At 42.6% G+C, this 22337-nt stretch overlaps 1 protein-coding gene across 2 annotated transcripts; it reads right to left on the bottom strand.

Moving 5' to 3' along the window:
• Positions 1-990: 990 nt before the first annotated feature.
• Positions 991-21429, bottom strand: cd9a (CD9 molecule a). 2 transcript variants are annotated; one of them, XM_084335606.1, is made up of 8 exons: positions 21176-21429; positions 15849-15951; positions 15632-15729; positions 13022-13096; positions 11278-11382; positions 5775-5864; positions 3700-3783; positions 991-2445 (listed from the first exon to the last, which is right to left on the bottom strand). In XM_084335606.1, the coding sequence occupies exons 1-8, from the start codon at positions 21242-21244 to the stop codon at positions 2380-2382; spliced, it is 690 nt and encodes a 229-aa protein (XP_084191732.1). In that variant the 5' UTR covers positions 21245-21429; the 3' UTR covers positions 991-2379. The 2 variants fall into 2 exon arrangements, with proteins under 2 accessions (XP_084191732.1, XP_084191733.1); XM_084335607.1 differs by lacking the exon at positions 21176-21429 and adding an exon at positions 18858-19037.
• Positions 21430-22337: the final 908 nt, after the last annotated feature.

Genomic DNA, 22337 nt, shown 5'->3' with positions numbered 1-22337 from the left:
TATCTCCTCAACTACAGTATAGGCCTACGACATGGAATTCTGAACGTAATCATTTCTAACAACAAAGATATTCTCAGGGTATATGCAGGGTATTAAAACGTCTTAAAGGGGACATGTCTTGCCTTTCACTATTTGGGCAGCATTTTTCCACTTCAAGATTTCAAGCTGTTTTGGGCTGGGCTCCGCCCATAAGCGCTTTGAGTGACAGTCACCCACAGTCTGCACTGGGAGACAGAGATATAGAGAGATTAAGGGGGATACTAATAAATTTCGCCACGGCGGGCATAATCCCTCGGGACAATGCATTGGTAACTTGTTTCAAATGACAATATATACCCCTGTGAATATTATTGCATGGATCGGAATACGGGCACGCACGTGGGAGTTAAAGCTATTTTGACAGTGATATGCGAGTGGAGAAGCTCCATCCCGCACGTCGGGAGGTTGTGTGTAAATGCGTGTGTTTCCCCGAAGCTCCTGTGTCCCTCTCTCCCTCTCTATCCCTCTCTCGCTCGCTCGGTCTTTGCCTCTCTCTGTCGGCACCCGCTTGAGGAAGTGTCTGTATTTCCACTCACTCTGTTGTTGAGCGAATTGTTGCGCTACAACCATAGAGGGGGCGTTACTGCAGATCAGCTCCGAGCTACGTATGATAGCGAGTCAAATCAGAATAGCTTAGTTCACTGGGGGAGGATATAGTCTCAACTGTAATCAGCCAAAATGAGAATTAGATAGTTGTGAAATTGGTATTCAATTTTGCTCTAAGTGGTATTAAAAAGTCTTAAATGTAAATGTTTTAAACCTGCAGATTAAAACCTGCATTTCCCTGAGAGGAAATGTGACTAAATGGGGGTGCTCAGTCTAATGTGTATCAATTTGGGGGTCCTTGACACAAGATGGGCTGAGAACCAGTGTACTACATTGGTTCATCTTTCATCTTTCTTTCTGTCATGCATTTCATAAACACAAAAGTTATTTCAGGCCAAACTCAGATACCGTAGGAGATTATAGTTTATTTGGCTCTCTTAATTCCATCTCTTTGTTTTCTGTGCAACATACGGTATTTAAATCAACCCGGTCACTGTGAGATGAAAAGGACATTATAAAAAGTTACATCATTCAACTTCATCGTCAGACAAACTGTATACCGTTAAAACAAAACTCAATTTAGAAATTGCTTACAAAAAAAAAGACATTTACAAAACGAGTCGGAGACTTCAAGGCGTTTTCAACATGGCTGTAGGTGGATGAAGGAGGGGGATGTATCTACTGTGACAACGCGGTCTCGTCAGAAAACTTAAATAAAGTACTCAATTGACCACAGGAAAGAAGGTACATAATCTATGTTATGTTATATATACTGTATTTATATAAGTAATATATTATTTACATTTCGTATCAGTGAAAGTCCCCCCCCCCCCCCCCAAAAAGAAATACGATCAGGAGTCAAACTAACAATGCTTGTGCTGGGTGGTGAGTGCGCTTAGTCTAGTGGTGAGTGCACTCACACCCTACCCTAAGCATTGTTAGTTTGACTCCCAATCGCCCTGTTTTTCTTAATATATATATTATAATATATTACTTATACAATACATAAATATATTACTCATGGCTATAAAATAACATACATTATGTACCTCTTTCCTGTGGTTGACACATACTATATTTACACATTTTACACAAGATTGCGCTGACTGTGGATAAAGAGGTGTTTCTATACTGGAGAAATAAAACCTGCTGCTCTGGTTTTAAAGGTATGAAAGAACCACACTCACCACAGTTCACAGCCTGACATTTCATTGGCTACACGTCACCATCTTTTTCCTTTCATTGGTTATTATTACAAAAAAAAAGGAATGAAAGAATTTCATTGGCTATTTGCTGTATCATGCTGGAGTTTTCTTTTTTTTCTTTTTTATCATTCCTTGGTCCCAGCCTATGATTCCCTTTGCCAGTGTGTGGCCCACGGACAGTCAGTAGAAATGTGTTCTGGATACATCAATACACCCATTTAGATCGAATGACCACAAATTACACATTTCCACATTACATTTCCATTGTTATTAGAGATGACGCCCGTTCTATACATGGGCCTATCGACCACATCGCGTCTAGTCCAGGAGGGTGGGCCTGAGCTTCTGGGGGGGGGGGGGCAGTACGGAATAACCTGATCTATAAATCATCTGCCTCCATCTGTGACAGGAACCGCGTTTTCGCGATGTAACAAGCAAGAATATCCACGCGGAGCCTAGCTTAGGCCGTTCCTCCTGAACGAGCGCCTGTCCTATTGGCAGTGGAGAGTCACGTGACTCTGAGAATGACATCATCATGCAACATTAACAAGGGATTTGGGGGAGGTGCCGGAGGTGCGGGGGGTCGTCATCACACCACCTCCCGAGACTTCCTGATGGCGCAGCACAGGAGCATGCTGAAGATCATCCCAAACACCTGGGAGAAAGGAAATCATTTGTGCCTGGTGGTAGTTGGGTATCCTGTCTACTTGTCTGTGTCTTGTCTTCTATAAATAACAGAGACCCCCCCCTCCCTAGTTCCTTGTACGTGGATAACCGAGTTAACTGGATACAACTGTTGACAGTTTGACATGAGCCCGGGGATTTTCCATTCTTTGATGCAAGCTTACATTTTAGTCGACCCTGTTACTAGAGCAACCAACAACTCCTTCAGCTCAAATCTGCCATTTTAACGCAGGTTATTTACAGGATTAGATTGGATCCTGGCCTGCATCCAGACCCTGAATCACCAATCTCTACTCCCGCCTGCTTTGAAATTATTTTGCGACGCATGGAATTTTACTATTCAAACTAAATGTCAGCCAAGACTGTTGGCAGACATTTAGATGCTTTGGCAGTTTTATATCTCACCATATGGATGACTTTTGTCGCTCATGTCGTTATTATCGTCTGGCTCAACCACCTGGGAGGTCTTTCCTCTCCCAGGTTTTTGCCACAACGCCGCCATCAGCCAATCAAATGATTGTTCGTCACGGTCTCCTCTATCTACTCGTGTTCCCTGTATGGCAGAACATGTGCGCAGTCATCCTAGACGCCTGAATCCACGCTTGTCTATTCAATCCTGAACCTGAATCCTCTAGCTGTAGATGTAAATCAGCTACTGTAGATAACCCGATACTGCAGACATTCATGTTATGTGGGACTAGTTAACCCTTTCACTGCCTCGTAACCAAATGGTTAACCCTTTCACTGCGACAATACAGAATGTTAAGCGACATACAAGGAACAGGGCCCAGATGTCTGCGATCCTGTAGTAATGATTCCTTTTGCAAGTTTTTGAATGTTTTCTCAGAATTCTATTCTATCTTAGACGAGAGGGGAAAAAAGAGAAAAGAGAATACATTTTTTAATAATAATACTGTCTTTTACTATCATGCACTTTGCCACTGAATAATCTTCCTTGCCTATATTACTACCTATGCTCATATATCTTTACTACTACAGTATGCACTCAAGACTGTAGCACCCGAGTTCAACACTGTTTGATGAATATTGTTACTCAGCTGAAAGAGTTGTACCGCTTTGGATAAAAGAGTCAGTTAAATGACTAAATGTAAATCTAATGTTTACCACTCAATAGCTTTCAATGGCCAGTAGACATTATGACAACATCATTGGAAAAACATTTTCTTTAATAAATATTCTAATTTCATAGGAGAGATGGTCTTACCATAATAACTCCAATGCCGATGCCCACACCTCCTATGATGTGCAGCTTGGAGTCAAACACCTCGTCAATAGCATCAGGGCAGCTCTGCAGCATAAGAAACGCACACAAATTCAGCTGACTCCCTCCCTCTCTAAACATACGTTATGGCACACACACAGCCTATAAACGTGTGGTCTTTCACTGCCTTCAGTAATGCAGTGTTGCCATAGTAACCCCTCAAGGGGGCAGACAGACTGAAATCTGAAGAGGGAGGGCGGATATGCTCGTGTGATAAGAGTGTGGATAGTATGGAAGTGAATTTGATTTGTTTTTAAACCCCACCGTGCCAGAGCTGCTTCCACTGACGTCACTCGGATCACCTTTCACCTTAATCGCCTTGTGTCTGATGGATCATCTCTTATCTCTGACATCATTTTAGATCCAGAGCATTATGTCTAAGGTAAATCATTTTAATTACATTGTTTACACTGTTTATTTTTTATCTTATTTTATTGCCTATATTTATGTCTTTATACTATTACCCTGCCCATACCTGTACCTCCCCCCTCCCCCATGTTTAAATGTTTAAAACCTTGAACTCCAACCTTTGTCAATCGAATTGTATGTGTTTTAATTAGAGCTGGGCCGTTAACGCCGTTACCGGGCTAAGTTAACGCCGGACTATTATCGCGCGATAATACAATTGACGCCGTTAATCTATTCTCAAACTTGGGTCTCCTCTCCTCTCTCTGTCTGCACGAGAAGCGAGCCGCAGCGACTCAGCGAGCCACACACATACGGGGACTTAAGGGCGGGGCCTGTCCGTGGCTCCGTGTTGAAGCGCGGAGGACACAGACCGAGCTCTGCGCTCATCATGGCGGAGAGATTGAACAAAACGAAAGTCTGGGTACACTTTACGAAAGTCGATGCCGACAACGCACGTTGCCACAAGTGCAATAAAACATTTGCAAGTATGGGTGGCAATACAAGCAATTTGTCAAAACATCTGTTGTCAAAACATAACATTAGTCTGCAGAAATGCACCATTTTCGACTGCTTTGCTCGCAGTGTTCCATCTCCATGCACGTCCACTGCAGGTAAGCCAAGATAATACGGAGTTAGCTAGGCTAATAACGAATTATTACAAATAGGCTAATAAATAAAATATAATTGCTTAGCTAATTGTTTAGCTACAAATATATTTGAAAGATGACAACTTTTTATAGATTGTCATTTGTCAGGCTGAGGCTGCAGCCACCATGTCCCAGCCCACCCCTCCTCCCTCTACCACCACCGGTCCCAGCCAAGTCCCTTCACCCTAGCAGCTAGGAAGGATGACAGAAGTATGTGGGGCGAGTGTCACAGGGCTGTGACCCAGTTTGTTGTCAAAGGCCTGCACCCATTCTCTACAGTGGAGTCCAAGGGCTTTAGGTAACAACTAATCATTCAGTGTATATCGTTTTTTTTATATAGTATATTTGTTGTTTATTATAAAAAGTCTATAATTCAGACACATTTAAAACATTGTTGCTGCTGTTGCTGAAGAAATTATATTTATTTATTATATTTATTTATAATTTATTTATAAAGTTATATAAAAGAACATTGCTGCTGCTGTTGCTGAATAATATAATAATAATATTTATTATAAAGTTATAAATAATAAAGCAATGTCAATAAAGTACCGAACCGTTAAGCAGTATCGATAAGAGTAGTAGTATCGATAAAATCCTAACGATATCCATCCCTAGGTAGAACACACATATTTTGAATGCCTTCGGCAGACTTCAAATGAGCCATTTTAATCTAGATTAATCTAGATTAACTCCAGGATTGCAGATAGATTCATCTAGATTAAATAAATTAATCTATGCCCACCTCTTTGTTATCCTTGCTCTCTGCCTCATCTTGTTGTCTCTTTGTTATGATTTGATGTTTTTATTTATTTTTTGCTCATTTCTGTATGTACACTGGACGTGACCGTGAATGAGGGAAACCTCAGTTGCCTTTCGAGTTTAAATAAAGATTTGAAATTAAATGAAACAATCTGAATGTATTGACCTGCATTGCAAGCGTGTGTACAGAGAGGATGGTACCTTAGTGATGAGCTGTGCCAGCAGGTCCCCGGGGGGGCAGGTGTCTTTAGCTGCATCGAACACTGTACCGCTTGGCCCACAGCAGTCCAGCTGTACACACGCACAGGAAGCGTCAAGAACAATATATAAATAATACATACATATATAATATGATTTATTATTATAATATATGCAATATAATATAAGATAATATGAATATTAAATTATATTATATTTTAAAATATAAAATATATATTGTATAGAAATATAATATATATTTTTATATATAATATGATTTATAACTATTATAATAATATGTACTATATAATATATTGTAAAATATTACATTATATTATATTATAAAATATAAAATATATATATAATATAAAAATATAATATATAATATGAATCCAAAATGACAATGTGGTTAGAAGTGGTGGAGAGAATAAAAGCTAGCATATAAAGGTAGTGTCTGGTTAGGAACAAGTTATAATGGATGGATTAGCCAATGGGGGGTCCGGGAGGGGGGGGTACGAACTAGAGCATATGTGTGTAGGGTACTAGATAGCAGGTATTAGGGGTATATCCTGTATAAGACATTTAACTAAATGGTGATTTCATTGGATATGCACTGTTAATTAATGCTTGTATATCTTATCGTGTGTTGTCATGTTTGTTTAAAAAAAATACAAAAAAAATAATACAAAAGAAATAATATATATAATATATAATAAAAAAATATATAAAAATACTTAAAATGTACCCTACTACTATGCTGCTATACTTATACTACTACCTATCATCCTAATATGTCTATACTACTATGCACTCAGAGTGTAACACTCAAGCTCGTTACTATTTGACGAACAATACCACTGACCCTTAGCTGCCAGAGAGGTACTGACAAATTGCTGACAATTTGTAAGTGGCTTTGGATAAAATCGTCAGCTACAGTAAATGTAAGAACAGTGGGTCTCATTCACCAACATTTCCCAAAGACTTCTCTTAGGGCAACCATCTTGGAACCGACTGAGACAGAATCGCCAACAAGTACACCCTGATACACCAACGCATGGGGAAGCTGTCTTAAGTGGCCCAAACGATCCCAGCTGGGATGCCGGCAATGAGGAATGTCACTCATTGACAAACATTAATGTGCGTTCCCGTCTAGGTAATTTGCATACAGACTAGGCTTGGGCGGTATGACGGTATTACGGTATACCAGGGTATTTCGAGATCCCGCCGGTATGATTCTCAATACCGTGACGTCACAGATTGCTATTACACTGACACGGAGTTGATTGTAGTGCACTGCACAGCACGCGCCAGCAGAGGGTTACGTGGCTACCGTTCTGGGACTGGGAGCTAACGTTAGTAGTAGTACCTGGATGGTGCAGGGTTACGTGGCTACCGTTCTGGGACTGGGAGCTATCGTTAGTAGTACCTGGATGGTGCGTGCTAACTAGCTGCCGTTCTGGGACTGGGAGCTAACGTTATAGTAGTACCTGGATGGTGCGTGCTAACTAGCTACCGTTCTGGGACTGGGAGCTATCGTTAGTAGTACCTGGATGGTGCAGGGTTACGTGGCTACCGTTCTGGGACTGGGAGCTATCGTTAGTAGTACCTGGATGGTGCGGGGTTACGTGGCTACCGTTCTGGGACTGGGAGCTAACGTTAGTAGTACCTGGATGGTGCGTGCTAACTAGCTACCGTTCTGGGACTGGGAGCTAACGTTATAGTAGTACCTGGATGGTGCGTGCTAACTAGCTACCGTTCTGGGACTGGGAGCTAACGTTATAGTAGTACCTGCAGGGTGCGATCCAGGAGGGGAGCCCGGTCCGCTATAGCTCCCCTAGATCAGACATCAGCTTCCCTGCAAACTTGATTTGCGATTTTTTGGGGGGTCTCTAAATTACTATTATATATTATTCACTGACAGTGAAGCTGACAGAGCAGCAGGAGGCGGGAATCGGATCATCTACAGGCGCAATTACACCTGCGGCTGGTGCTGCTCCGGTGGCCGTGGGGACTATTATTAGTTAAATATAAATCATTGTTTTGAGATTCACGTCACTCACAGTGGTGACTGTGGTGGGCGTCAGCGTCACTGCAGGCAGCCAATGTATCGATTCGTCGCAGCCAATGTAAATGCAGCAAGAAAATAAATGTAGCCTATTAGGGTCTTCAAATATGATATGAAATATGGGCGCGTTTCCTAGTGGTCGAAGCAAGCTCAGTGACTCGTCAGTCGAGAAAATAATGCTTGGGACCAGGAGTATTTCATATTGTTAGTAAGTCAGGAGTCTGAGAGATAATCATCTCTATCTAACTAAATAGATACTTTTTTTTATCATGGAATGTGCTGTGGAAGCCCCGTCCAGACGGCCGGACGGTAAGTGAGTTGTCTACTCTAACTCTACTCTACCTACTACAGGCTACAGACTAGTAACGTCTGCGATTACACAGTCCGACACCTGAGCACTCCTCGCTGAGAAGCGCGCCGCGCGCCGCGCATCCCCCCCCCCCCCCCCCCCCCCCCCCCGACGCGGCTCACCCAAAGATCATGCTATGGGTCGCACACTGAGTACCTGGATGGTGCGTGCTAACTAGCTACCGTTCTGGGACTGGGAGCTAACGTTATAGTAGTACCTGGATGGTGCGTGCTAACTAGCTACCGTTCTGGGACTGGGAGCTAACGTTATAGTAGTACCTGGATGGTGCGTGCTAAATAGCTACCGTTCTGGGACTGGGAGCTAACGTTATAGTAGTACCTGGATGGTGCGTGCTAACTAGCTACCGTTCTGGGACTGGGAGCTAACGTTATAGTAGTACCTGGATGGTGCGTGCTAACTAGCTACCGTTCTGGGACTGGGAGCTAATGTTATAGTAGTACCTGGATGGTGCATGCTAACTAGCTACCGTTCTGGGACTGGGAGCTAACGTTATAGTAGTACCTGGATGGTGCGTGCTAACTAGCTACCGTTCTGGGACTGGGAGCTAATGTTATAGTAGTACCTGGATGGTGCGTGCTAACTAGCTACCATTCTGGGACTGGGAGCTAACGTTATAGGGGATCATCCCTATGTTCCCCGGGTCCTATGTTCCCCGCTTGATTGATTAATAGATTGAACATTTTATAAATTTTTATTATTTTATTAATTATTAATGTCCGCCTTGTTTCGAACTGGTTAAGCTTAGGCCCTCTTTCGAACTGGTTAAGGTTAGAGTTTGGAATCAGGGCTGGTGGTCTAAAATTTTCAATCAATCAAAGCGAGGAACATAGAATCCGGGGAACATAGGACCCGGGGAACATAGACATGCTCCCCGTTATAGTAGTACCTGGATGGTGCGTGCTAACTAGCTACCGTTCCGTGATTTGTTTACTTGGTAACACAGGTTGCTAAATGCTAAGGAATTTAGGTTCAACGTGTTTCAATATAATCGTTATGTATGATGAAAATGAAAGTCATACCGTCATATACAGTATACCGGGGTATTATGTCAGCAGGGTATGACGGTATGAAAAAAATTATACCGCCCAAACCTAATACACACGCCTCCGATAGCTCGTGGAATGGAATCGCAAAAAGTATGTCACCAAAACAAGTTTGAGATAAAGGAAGTGCATGCTCCAGCTCATTATAATGCAACTGATGATGCAGCCGTGCACGCAATGGTGGAAATGGTGGCCGATATAGGTAGCGGAAGCGCTTAGCGACCGATCAAAATGAGATTAGATTAATGTATTGTCATCATATATACGTACAGCTCGCAGAGCGCATGCGCGCACACACATGCGCGCTGTATAGTCTATGTGCGTAATGAATGAACGCAGTATTATATTATTCTAATGACTTGTTTTATTAGGGGATCACAGATACTGCCCTGCCATAGTAGTACAGTCCACCATGCAGTCCGCTCATGGTACGCCCGACTCTGGCGGCCTTAATATGTGTACTGTACTTACTGTACGTATAGGGCAGAGCATATAGTATCTAAATCCTAATCCTGTTCATTCATTAGATACGTAGTATCTAGTACGTATAGTACGTAGTATATGTATAATTAATCAATAAAACAGATATTTAACTAATAAGAAATACAAATGCCACATAAGGCATTAAATCATTATTATTTTCAATCATTTCACAATAATTGCATAATTGTGTTTGAATATCTGAGTAATTAAGTAATTTTGTCATATTATATATTATAATTGTCATTTATTATTTAAATTATGATTAATTAATTTCAAGGAGGCCTGTAGAGTTGACATGAAGGAATCACTATGATTCCTCCCAAATAAAGCCCTTAACACTTTGAGCGCCACTCACGGCTAATCTCGGGTTTACGATCGTGATGTTGAAAGCCACGTCACGGCTTTTCTCTGATTTTATTTTTCTTTCTTTTTTTAGCGATCTGAAATCATATTGCATCACGCAAGCCTACCGTTGGAGATCCAGGGGCCGCCGGCGATCAGATGTGAAAAAGCGCCCCCTATCGTCTCCCAGATAGTAAATCACCCTTTTGGAATGGACTCAATGAAAATGGATGGGAAAAAAATATATTCCAGTCCACATTTTCCAGTCCACTGATGCAGCCGGAGTTACCAGAGTTCATTCTGGAGCCTCTGAGCTGCGGCGATCATGGGTTATACTGTACACACGTTGGATCAATATACTTATCGATTTTTTCGAATGGTGATCAGGAATTGGAATATACCATTTGGATACCATCTGATGTCAGGTAAGGAATCTATGTTATCAGTGTTAGGATAATCAGACTCGTTTTCATGGAGATATAAGCGTTTCCACTATATGTGATATGGCTGTTTCACTGTAAAAGCCATGAGGAAATAATAGCAGCGATTATCAGCGCACGGCACGAGTGTGCGTGCGCACACATATACTATTGACCATCTAGCGTTTATTTGAAAACTATTCATAAATAGACCGACAAATGATAACGTTCTGGAATATTCCAGTAAAAGGCGATTATCATGGAATGTGTTGTTTTTTCTTCGAAACAGAGTGGTTTTCAAAATGCTATAAAAAGGGAATGAAGCGATAAAAACAGAATCTGCTTTGCCAATGTTGACTGGAAAATGATTCTTTGATAAGCGATGGGCAGATTAGACACATAGCATAATTTAAAACATAGATTAGGCGATATTAACGTTACATGGGCCGTGGACCATGGCATCAACGGGGTAAAAAGGAAAACACAGCCCGGCACTGAAAGTGTTAAGAACACGGAGCACAACAGTCTGTCAAGTTAAGACTGCTCCTAAATCCTGCTCTTAGTCAGGGCCGAATCCAAGCGTAGGGATGGTTGGGGAATCCCAAAATCGTCCCTAAGATGTCTTAAATGGCCCTAAGAGTTCAACTTCCTGCTTTTTTTTGTCTCTTCCTCTCTCAGAGTGGAGTCACTCCCGTCTGAATCACAATTGACCTATCTTAAGCCCTGCCCTCTTTTCTCGAGCCTCCAATCACGACTGTTGAGGGAAGCGACCTGTCCGTCTCACCCCGGTCTGGATCAGCCGCAGTGTGTCTCTGAGCCGCTCGTCTGCCGGGTTCTTCTCGTACTCGCTGTACGTCTCCCTGTAGAACCTCGTGATGTCGTCCACCACCTACAGCATGAGGAGAGGGAATGAATAGTTTGAATGAATAAATGAATAGTTTGAATGAATGAATAGTTTGTTTGAATTAATGAATAGTTTGAATGAATAAATTAATAGTTTGAATGAATAGTTTGAATGAATGAATGAATGAATAGTTTGAATGAATGAATAATTTGAATGAATGCATGAATGAATAGTTTATTTCAAACAAGAAATATAAACAAGACAATGTAAAAAAAAAGAAATCCCAAGATAATTAGCTGTAAAAAAAAATAATAATAAAGTAAGATAAAATAATAAACAAAACAGTCTTTTGTCTGAAAAGGAATAGGAAGAAGCAATATGCTTATCAGGTCCCGCCCCTTATTGAAGTAAACCCTTAAAGGGGAGATGAAGCAGTGAACAATGTGATCCTAGTTTGTTTGTTGTGTACCTTGTGTAAGACAGGGTCCTATAATAAAATGTGAAATCCTGCTTATTTGTCTGAAAAATCAAATATAATTTCCCTGTTTTCGCCATGGGCGCTGCCATTTTGTTGCTGACGTCATGGGGCTGGTTTGGTGTATACACTGCTGGTTAGCTGCCTATAGTGAATGGGTCAGTCAGTAAATAAAATGTTGCCTACAAAACAACGGGACCGCAGTGGTTCTGTTTGTATTGCTCCTGGCTGTTCAAACTAATTTTACCGTGTGAAAGAGAGGAAAGTTGGTTAATTTCCACAAACTACCAGTGAAAAAAACAGTGTTGTTGGCACGTTGGCTCAGGCTGGCTGCACTCAGGCGGCGCAACCAGCCTGTTGGACAGGGAAGGAGGATCTGCAGCGAACACTTCATTGCCTCGGATTATGTTGTTGGGGTGGGATGTTTGTCCAGAAGACCACTAATCAGCTGAAGCCGGACGCGGTTCCCTCAGTCTTCGACAGACAGACCGGCCCAGGCAGTTCAGCGTCGCGGAGCATTCAGCCTGCTGGCTACCTAGATCCACTTCAACCAGCGTCGCGGAGCATTCAGCCTGCTGGCTACCTAGATCCACTTCAACCAGCGTCGCGGAGCATTCAGCCTGCTGGCTACCTAGCTCCACTTCAACCAGCCGAGCGTCGGGAGCTCCAGCAGCTTGTCGATGTGCTAATAGCCTGGAGCCAGCTACCGTTAGCTTGCCGAGGCTCCAGCACACCGACAAGCTGCTGGAGCCGGCAGCTACCGTTAGCTTGCCGAGGCTATTAGCACACCGACAAACTGCTGGAGCTAGCTACCGTTAGCTTGCCGAGGCTATTAGCACACCGACAAGCTGTGTAGCCAGCTACCGTTAGCTTGCCGAGGCTATTAGCAAACATTTTATTTACTGACTGACCCATTCACTATAGGCAGCTAACCAGCAGTGTATACACCAAACCAGCCCCATGACGTCAGCAACAAAATGGCCGCGCCCATAATGATAAATGCTTCAAAAATGCACATAACAAATCGTTTTTTCTTAGAAACTGCTTATTTTTATAACGTGATTTTTTCTGTGGCTTATCTAAATACTAATGTGATGCTATGAATATGTATTTATCGCTATGCTTCATCTCCACTTTAACAGTGCTCCTGGGAGAGGACGGTGTGTCAGTATGGGCTCCTGGGAGAGGACGGTGTGTCAGTATGGGCACCTTGCTTTGGTTGGAGAATCCCCAGATCCCGGCCGCGACCTCGATGGCGAATATGATCAGGAGAAAGAAGAAGAACTGCGTAGGACAGAGAGACAGAAAGAAAATGACCTGATACGCTGTGCGTGTGTGTGTGTGTGTGTGTGTGGTGTGTGTGTGTGTGTGTGAGTGTGTGTGTGCGTGTGTGTGAGTGTGTGTGTGCGTGTGTGAGTGTGTGTGTGTGTGTGTGTGTGCATGCACATGAGCAAACAAGGTCATTTGACCAGAGCTGCACCCAGTTTACATAGACTCCTCCCTCCTGATTTAGCACAGGAGAGGATTAGAGCGATAGAGAGCGAGAGAGAGAGAGAGAGAGAGAGAGAGAGAGAGAGAGAGAGAGAGAGAGAGAGAGAGAGAGAGAGAGAGAGAGAGAGAGAGAGAGAAAGAGAGAGAGAGAGAGAGAGACCACACCGGGAGAGAGAGAACAGAGAGAGACCACACAGGGAGAGAGAGAGAGAGAGAGAGAGAGAGAGAGAGAGAGAGAGAGAGAGAGAGAGAGAGAGAGAGAGAGAGAGAGAGAGAGAGAGAGAGAGAGAGAGAGAGAGAGAGAGAGACCGAGACCGAGAGAGAGAGAGAGATGATGGAGCAAGAGAGAGGGAGTGTGAAACCAATACAAGACTGTTTTCTGGCCTTGAAACTGTTCAGTACACACTGCTGAGGAGAGAGACACCCCTCATCTCTTACTTGCCACAAGGTCAGGCTATAATACACACTTGCTAAGAGGTATAATAACGCCAGCCTAAAGGTGGCTTAAAGGACCTCGCAGGTGCTGCCAAGTGACAGTACTGGCCTCACAGAGGATCAACCTTTCACTTAGAAGGGTCAGAAGATAATTCACAGTGAAAGTGTGTACATGATTTAATGCAATGTAAACACGTTTTGGAGAGACTCTTTTGACAAAAATATTTGGTAACACTTTATAATAACACTCAGTTATAAGACCTTTATAAGGTATTTGTAGATAATGAACTAATCATGAACAAACCATTTATATACATTCGTAAATTATTATTAAATCATTTATAACTATATTTGTATAACATTTACAAATTAGTTCTACAGTAGTGATTGAACTGTGCTACAATGATTGAACTGTGCTACACTGATTGAACTGTGCTACAGTGATTGAACTGTGCTACAGTAATTGAACTGTGCTACAGTGATTGAACTGTGCTACACTGATTGAACTGTGCTACAGTGATTGAACTGTGCTACAGTGATTGAACTGTGCTACACTGATTGAACTGTGCTACAGTGATTGAACTGTGCTACAGTGATTGAACTGTGCTACACTGATTGAACTGTGCTACACTGATTGAACTGTGCTACACTGTACCAGCTGTTGATGGCTAAACCTAAAGCAGCTGTGGTGGTGAAGGAGGCAATTTCCACCCTACATTGTGGGGAGCGCTTTGAGTGTCTAGAAAAGCGCTATATAAATGTAATGAATTATTATTATTATTATTATTATTATTATTATTATTATTATTATTATTATTATTATTATTATTATTAACCAACATTAGTAGCCGATATTAATGTATCAAAGGCATCTTAACGGCCATCTTAACACTTTCTGCACCAGCCGTTCTATCCATCTCTACCGCTAGATGGCCATCTTAAAATAGTCGTTTCCGCTGTGTTTCACTATGTTTGCGAAGCTGTGTGTGTTCTGTATTATAGCTGTGGAGACAATGGTGTGGCTCATTTGACAGACACTACTTGTAGTGCAAGATGGAAAAATTGTTTGTTTCTACAGTACACACTGTAGTTTGTAGTTTATTACACGCTAAACATTGCGCATTTCCAAGATAATCCAGTCTTTTTTCACAGATTGCGAGATAAAACGCCTTATGTGCAATAAGCCCGAATCGTTCTGGTTGATTCCCTGAACCCCCAAATACTCCCAAATCAAAGGTATATAACATGTACATATGTACCTTCACAAAATCATCAAGGGGTTTTAGGTCTATACACGTTTCGATGGTAAAATACGCTTAGGCAACGGAATTTCGAGGCGATCAATGTGAATCTCTGTTCAAGCAGGAGGAGGAGCCCCTACCAAAAAATAAATAAAAGGAAGATGTGTATCCACGCCAATGCAATTCCAGTTCAGACACAGACGATACTGCCACCTGGTGATATTCGATCGGCATTGCAATTCCAATTTACACAAATGACCCAGGGACGGCTAGAATGACCCGGGTGATGATTTAGAACGGGGATCAGAGGGAAAATATCAAACGATCTAAAAGCGTAATATTACGTGTTTGGCGCTCAACCGCTGGCGAGCAAACACGTAATATTACGTGATTGGTGCAGAAAGTGTTAACAGTCTCTCCAATGATGACATCCATCTCAAAGGTTGCTCACATTTCATCAAACGCTGAATGCCCTATTGTTGCATGTTAGTAAACAGAGAAAAAGTGAGCAGAGTAAAAGGGGGCGTATGTGGAACGATTGACCTATCCCAAGCCCTGCCCTCTTTTCTCAATCCTCCAATCACAACTGTTCCCTTGGACAAGCAACAGTTCTGATTGGAGGATCTCAAAGTCAATTAGGAGTTGTACTGACCAGTCCCAGCATACAGGGAGACTCCTGGATGGCCCCACAGCATCCCAGGAAGCCCACCACCATCATCAAGGCCCCGGCTGCTATCAGGATATACACACCTGCAAACACACACACAGTCACAGTCACAGACAGCCCACGTGATAATTCATGTTTTTGTTACGTTTTCACAGCTGTGAAACAGTCGTGGTCAAAGGCTTGGCGGCTGACGACATCCTACCTGTGTAGAAGACGTAGGGGGAGTCCGGCCCTTCAAACAGACCTTTGGTCTTCGAATCAAATCTCAGCCACAGGCCTATAGCCAGGACAGCTGTGCCTGCGAGCTGCAACACAAGTCACACATACACAGTGGAGTCATTATCACATACAGTCATGTGTGGCGCATTCATTATCACGTTCCTTAATTTAGTTCATAATCAAATACAGTACATTTATTACATACTGTATTTATTATCACTTATTATCACATTGGTGTATTAATAACCTTCACACCCATATATTTATATGTTTATATTCCAAATATACAGTAGTACATTTACTATCACATACAGTGTATTATTTCTGCCAAGGGGGTTACCTTTTTGCAAGCTTGTTTGTCAGTGAACAAGATATATTGAAAGGTAATGTCCTAGCTTGCCATAACATTTTCTATGAACATCCATGATCCTAGAGGAAGAAACCTATTGATTTAGGGGATTCTAGTGCCATCATCAGCAGCCACACTTTCAGTTTTGAAACGAGCGTACCTCCTGACTCACACATCACTGTGAGCATTCATGAAATGTCATGTTGTTGTTGTCGTATGTTTTACGTATTTTACGTATTTTATGTTTTTAGTATGCTGTGAGGTAGTATCACCATTGTTAATACATAAAACATGGATTTACAGCCTGGGCCCGTTGAGACTGGCAATATAGGCAGCTATTGTTTCCATCATGTACCCAGTAAAATGGTAAGTGTGACTGTACAGTAACAGCGGGGTAATGGCAAATGGGGAGCTTGTTAGGTCTGTATTCTACTGAGTGCATTATTCTAGTTATTAACCGACATGCTATTGCAGCTTGCATCTACAGTGCAAGTCCCTGGCAGCACAAGTCCATACACATTTACATTTACATTTAGTCATTTAGCTGACATGTTTATCCAAAGCGACTTACAAGTTGTGTACAACAAGTCAGCAGGAAGGGTCCAACTGTGGCAGCTAAGGGTCAGTAACTGTGTTGAACTTGAGTGCTACAGTCTTGAGTGCATAATTAGCATATAGGCAAAGGTAGATTCCTTAGTAGCAGAGTGCATACTAGTAAAAGACAGTACAAACGTTATTTTATTTTAATTTTTTATAATAATTATTTTTTCTTTCTTTTCAGATATTGTTTGAAGAGGTGGGCTTTTAGTCGACGGTGGATATTTGAGCGGGTTTCGGCGGTCCTGATTGTGGTGGGAAGTTTGTTCCACCATTGTGGAGTGAGGACCGATCAATAACACAGTAACAATGTGATGATCACATAAAGGCCATATCTGTAATTTTCTGACAATATATTCAAATACAGTATGAAAGCGTTTGAGTTGTGAATGCAAATTATGCTTTTTGTCAACTTATCATAACTGAAAGTATAGCCTAGGTCTGTACTCTAATGTTTACAAACATTGCTAGTGTAAACAAAAAGGGACCTATCTGTCAATTTTGGAATGTTAACATTTTTCCAATCCTGTCTTTTGTATTTTGGTGGTGGGGCTGCTCTTTAGTTTGTATTTGTATTACAGATTATGCCTTTAACGTAGAAATTGTGGTAGTTCTATCCATAATATGTGTAGGAGTTCACCCATGAAGAATCTAAATAGAAAAAGTGTTCAGTGGGTTGAGATTTTAATAAAATATGTTAAAAATGTTTAAATGTTTCTAAACTTTACTGTAATATTTGACAAAGTTGCCTATACTGATGCATCAGGGGAAAATAATGCAACATCTTTGGCCATCTGCCAACTTCTCACCTCTGCTAAACATCCAGTTATATCTTACCACAGTGCAGGATACAGTAACCACAGTGCAGGAAGTACCATATGCTGTTTCATATCTTCATATCTGACCAACCTTCTAAGGAACCCAAAGTCACACATTCACGTACATCCATGCTCTTGATAAGTATAGTGTGTGCATGGAGAGAGAGCCTGCTAAGAGAGCTCTGTAACTGCCATGCACTCTGAATTACCCAGTCCAGAAGCTGCTAGTGTGTGTGTGTGTGTGTGTGTGTGTGTGTGTGTGTGTGTGTGTGTGACTTGTGTGACTTGTGTGTGTGTGTGTGTGTGTGTGTGTGTGTGTGTGTGTGTGTGTGTGTGTGTGTGTGTGTGTGTGTGTGTGTGTGACTTGTGTGTGTGTGTGTGTGTGTGTGTGTGTGTGTGTGTGTGTGTGTGTTCTCCTATCTGCTCCGTTCATACATAGCCCACCAGATTCCCTTATTCAGCACCATGGGTCCTGCAGGCTGTGTCCAATAGTGGATAGAAACCAACAGTATTGGTTTTGGTAGAGTGCAGTTGAGTACAAATTGCTGTATTGTGCGGTGTGTGTGTACACAGAATATGAACACACACACACACACACACACACACACACACACACACACCCAGGGACTAGCACGGTCAGCCAGCTAGGTAGGTCAATAAATTATTAACTAGCAGAGAGCCTTGCTCTCCGTCATTGCTTCATGTGCTTATCTGCGTATGTTTGTATGACCTTTTTTCCCCCCATCGGTGCGTTCTTCGCTGTGTAGTCACTCATGAGAGCAAGAGTGTGCTTTTTGTGTGGATAACATAGCAGATTATAACAGAAAGAAGCATTTTATATAAAGTATTCTGTACTTCTGTATGACAACTAATAAAGAAACTTGAACTTGAAACTTGATTAGACTTTAAACGAAAAAAACAGTTAGATGAGGAAGTGAGCTATACTACTGTCACTGTGCACTATACTGAGCTATCACTTCCAGTCAACATCCTTCTCTTTCTCTCTCTCTCTCTCTTCTCTCACTCATACACACACACACACATACACACACACACACACACACACACACACACACACACACACACACACACACACACACACACACACACACACACACACACACACACACACACACACACACACACACACACACACACGCTCACACACGCAGACCCCTCACTCACTCGCAAAATAAAAGAGTTAAAGAGTTGAAGAAAGTACACCTACCCAGAAGACAAAGTTGAAGATAAACATGAGATACTTGACACACTTGATTCCTCCTCCCACTGCCATGTTGAAACTCCGTTCCTATCAGCTCGGGCTGCTATCAGCTACAGAACGTGTTACAGCAAGGTAGACGGTTCACTAACAAGCCGCTCTCCTCCCCAGAGGATAGAATGCAAAATGGTGTCGGGGGGGGGGGGGGGGGGGGTGAGAAAAAGAGTGTGAGAAAGAGAGAGGTAGAAAGGGAAAGCAGTAGCTATGCCACGCCCTGGCAGTCACCTGATCACAAAGGTAGGGCTCTGGGGAGGGGAGTGTCTAGATCCCATCGCCTGGATGGACCGTGGGGGGTGTGAACAGGCAGGTTAAGGTCAGGACTGTAGTGAAGGATCCGTTTTAGGATTGTTTTAAGTGAAAATGATGATGTTTCAGGACTTTTCAGGACCCACTTCCGGGTCATTGTGGCCCACGTCCTCCTAGGCGATGGGATCTAGTAGACACAAACCCCGGGGTAGTGGTAGGGGAGGGGAGGAGGTGGGGCCAAATGAGGCAAAACAACATTATTGTTCCCCAATGTGTAGATTTCTACTGTGTGTCTGTCCCTTTGCGCTTGTGTGTTTTCGTGTGTCCATATCTCGCAGTGCCTACACTGTGTGGCACATGACAGCCCAGGCAGGTATCAGCCAAGAGAGAGAGAGAGCTCTGTTCAGACTTGTTGATGCCTCATAACTGCTGCCAGCAGCTGGAGAACTAACGGCTGCAGAACTCAAGCACTATTAGGCACGTCTGACTCTTAACCATCAAAACCTGCACAGACTACAACTTATATCATGCCAGTTGTGTATACTGCACCTTGTGCATACTGTTTACTTTTACTCTTACTCATAGTATATATTCAGATTCAAATACTTTATTGCCTATTGTAACGTATAATATAACCAATAGGGCATACAGGCCCTCATCTGCACCTTTGTTTATTTTTCCTCATATTTTTATATTCAGATCGAATTGTACTGCCTATATTTATGTATTTTTACTATTACCCTGCCCACGCCTGTACCTCCCCTCCCCCCTCCCCATGCTGCTATGATGCCTGGATATCCCCAAGGGGATCAACAAAGCAATATCTTATCTTATCTCACCTCATAAGGCTACAGATCATAAAGGTACCAGTGGAACAGTACAGTCACTGTTGTCTGAATTCATGAAAGGGACTCGTGAGGCTTGTGAGCAGACTTGAGAGGCTGGCATGACTGGGTTAGCTGTGTGTGGGTCAGTGAGTGATTGAGTTAGCCTCCTGAATCTAATCAGGCTTCTCTTTGCCCACTGGCCTGGGATCTGCTTACTCTCCGATGCTCTACCTATAGAGGCTGTTGTTATTGGGAGCAGGGTGTCCATGTTGGTGGTCGATACAGCACATATTCACACCAAGCACACACACACACACACACACACACACACACACAATGGGAAATCTTCCCTGTAATCAACTATTACCCCCCTGGATTACTGTTCTATCTATAGCTCTGCAGATTAGAGGCATTCATATGGTCTGGAATAGGCTCCAAAACAACACACATACCCACACACACATCCCATAATAATTCACACACACACACACACACACATCACACAGACAGACAGTGCAAGACACACCCTGCAGGGTATATACAGTATGATATAAATACATGGGGTGTCCAGGATTCATTCACACAGACACACTGGCTGACTCCCACAGTCAACGGCATGCGCAACTATTCACGTCACGTGACGGTGCAGGACAGGAGTCTAATTATTCCTGCAGACAGATTCTCCCCCAACAAGCCAAAATAAACCTCCCCCCCCTGCGAATTATTAAAATGCCGTGCGCGCAAACTCCAAAGTACGCGCGGAATTGGGTCACTCGGCCACTGGGGATCATTATTCTCGCAGACCGACCTGTGCTCGACACTCACCGGCTAGTAAGAAAAATCTAATCAATACAAGAACATCCCGGAAAATAACGTATGATCCTACATCTGGATAGTTTACTTCAGTGACTGACTAGTCCTGCTCGCACGTGCATGCTAGCACGCACGCACACACGCGCACACACACAACACACCACAACACGTATGCTATTTTATGTTGCATACTTGCATGCTAGCACCCCCCCTCCCACACCACACACACACACACATACACAGCACAACACGGTGTGTGTGACTGTGTGTGTGTGTGTGTGTGTGCGTGTGCTAGCATGCAAGTATGCAACATAATTATGATGTATATTTTATGAAAACAATAACTTGACAGCGCCAGGAGAGATTACAGTATGAACTCACCCAGAATACTAGGTTGAATGCGAACATCAGATATTTGACGCACATTTCTCCTCCCGACAGCGCAGCCATGGTGACTCTTTGACCGACACACTCGTCCTTTTGATATTATTACCTATTAACACAGACAGCCCGAAATACTAAAGCAGCCAGTGCCTCCAAACAACACAAATGCAGAAGGAGGTTATTCCGCGACGCTCCGGCACTGCAGGGCTCCTCTTCTTCACCGTGCAGACGCGCGTCGTGGAGAGCGCGCATGTGGCGGAGTATAGCGGTCCACCCCCGCGTCCCGAGATAACGGACTGCATACACAGTAGGCCTATACATTAGCACGGCCTCTATAGAGAATATAATAGTACTTTATTATCCAGAGGGAAATTCAGCACCACAGATCGCTCACAATAAACATTTAGGTAGTCAAAAATAAGAATACACAGTCAAATACCTTCTAAAATATGTAGGCTATAAAAAATATACAGTCGTATAGTGTTTTACTCTGTGCTCAGTGAGGCACAGTGAGGCATTATACAGTCTGATGGCTGTTGGTAAAGGCATAGCTTGCTTCTTTCTTTCTTTCTTTCTTTCTTTCTTTCTTTCTTTCTTTCTTTCTTTCTTTCTTTCTTTCTTTCTTTCTTTCTTTCTTTCTTTCTTTCTTTCTTTCTTTCTTTCTTTCTTTCTTTCTTTCTTTCTTTCTTTCTTTCTTTCTTTCTTTCTTTCTATTTTTCTTTCTTTCCTTCTTTCCTCTCTTAACTTTCGTATAATCTACTATTTTTTCTCTTCGACATAAACCAATGTGGGTATAATTCGTTTACTCGACAGCATTCCTGTGTAAACGACGCACCAACAATACACCACAGTTCCATATGAATTTAATAACCTATATAGTTCCTAGCACCCAATGGCAGTGCGATGACGTAATCCGCCTGAAGGCAAGCGCGCAGACGGAATGATTGAATATACATGAATGAACACTGTGCACGAGCATGGCCTCTCTCCCTCGTTCCCATAGATGCTGGCATGAGTCTAACACGCACGCACACACACAGGCATATAGCCAGTTGTCAATTAGTGTATATATCTCTGTATTCCATGTCCCCTCACACTGCATCTGCACAGTATAGGCTATAGGAGGAGTTGTACAGTATCCATAGTACTATTGATAATC

The sequence above is a fragment of the Notolepis coatsorum genome (genome assembly GCF_963971535.1).
Source record: "Notolepis coatsorum genome assembly, chromosome: 18".
Classification (NCBI taxonomy): Eukaryota; Metazoa; Chordata; class Actinopteri; order Aulopiformes; family Paralepididae; genus Notolepis; species Notolepis coatsorum.
This window is presented reverse-complemented; position numbering and strand designations above follow the sequence as displayed.

Coding starts and splice junctions, on each gene's coding strand:
- cd9a (XM_084335606.1), bottom strand. CDS start 21,244: ATGGCTGCGCTGTCGGGAGGAGAAATGTGCGTCAAATATCTGATGTTC. Junction 15,730..15,848: donor CCCCTACGTCTTCTACACAG/GTAGGATGTCGT, acceptor GTGTGTTTGCAG/GTGTGTATATCCTGATAGCA. Junction 5,865..11,277: donor TGCGGCTGATCCAGACCGGG/GTGAGACGGACA, acceptor GCGTGTGTACAG/CTGGACTGCTGTGGGCCAAG.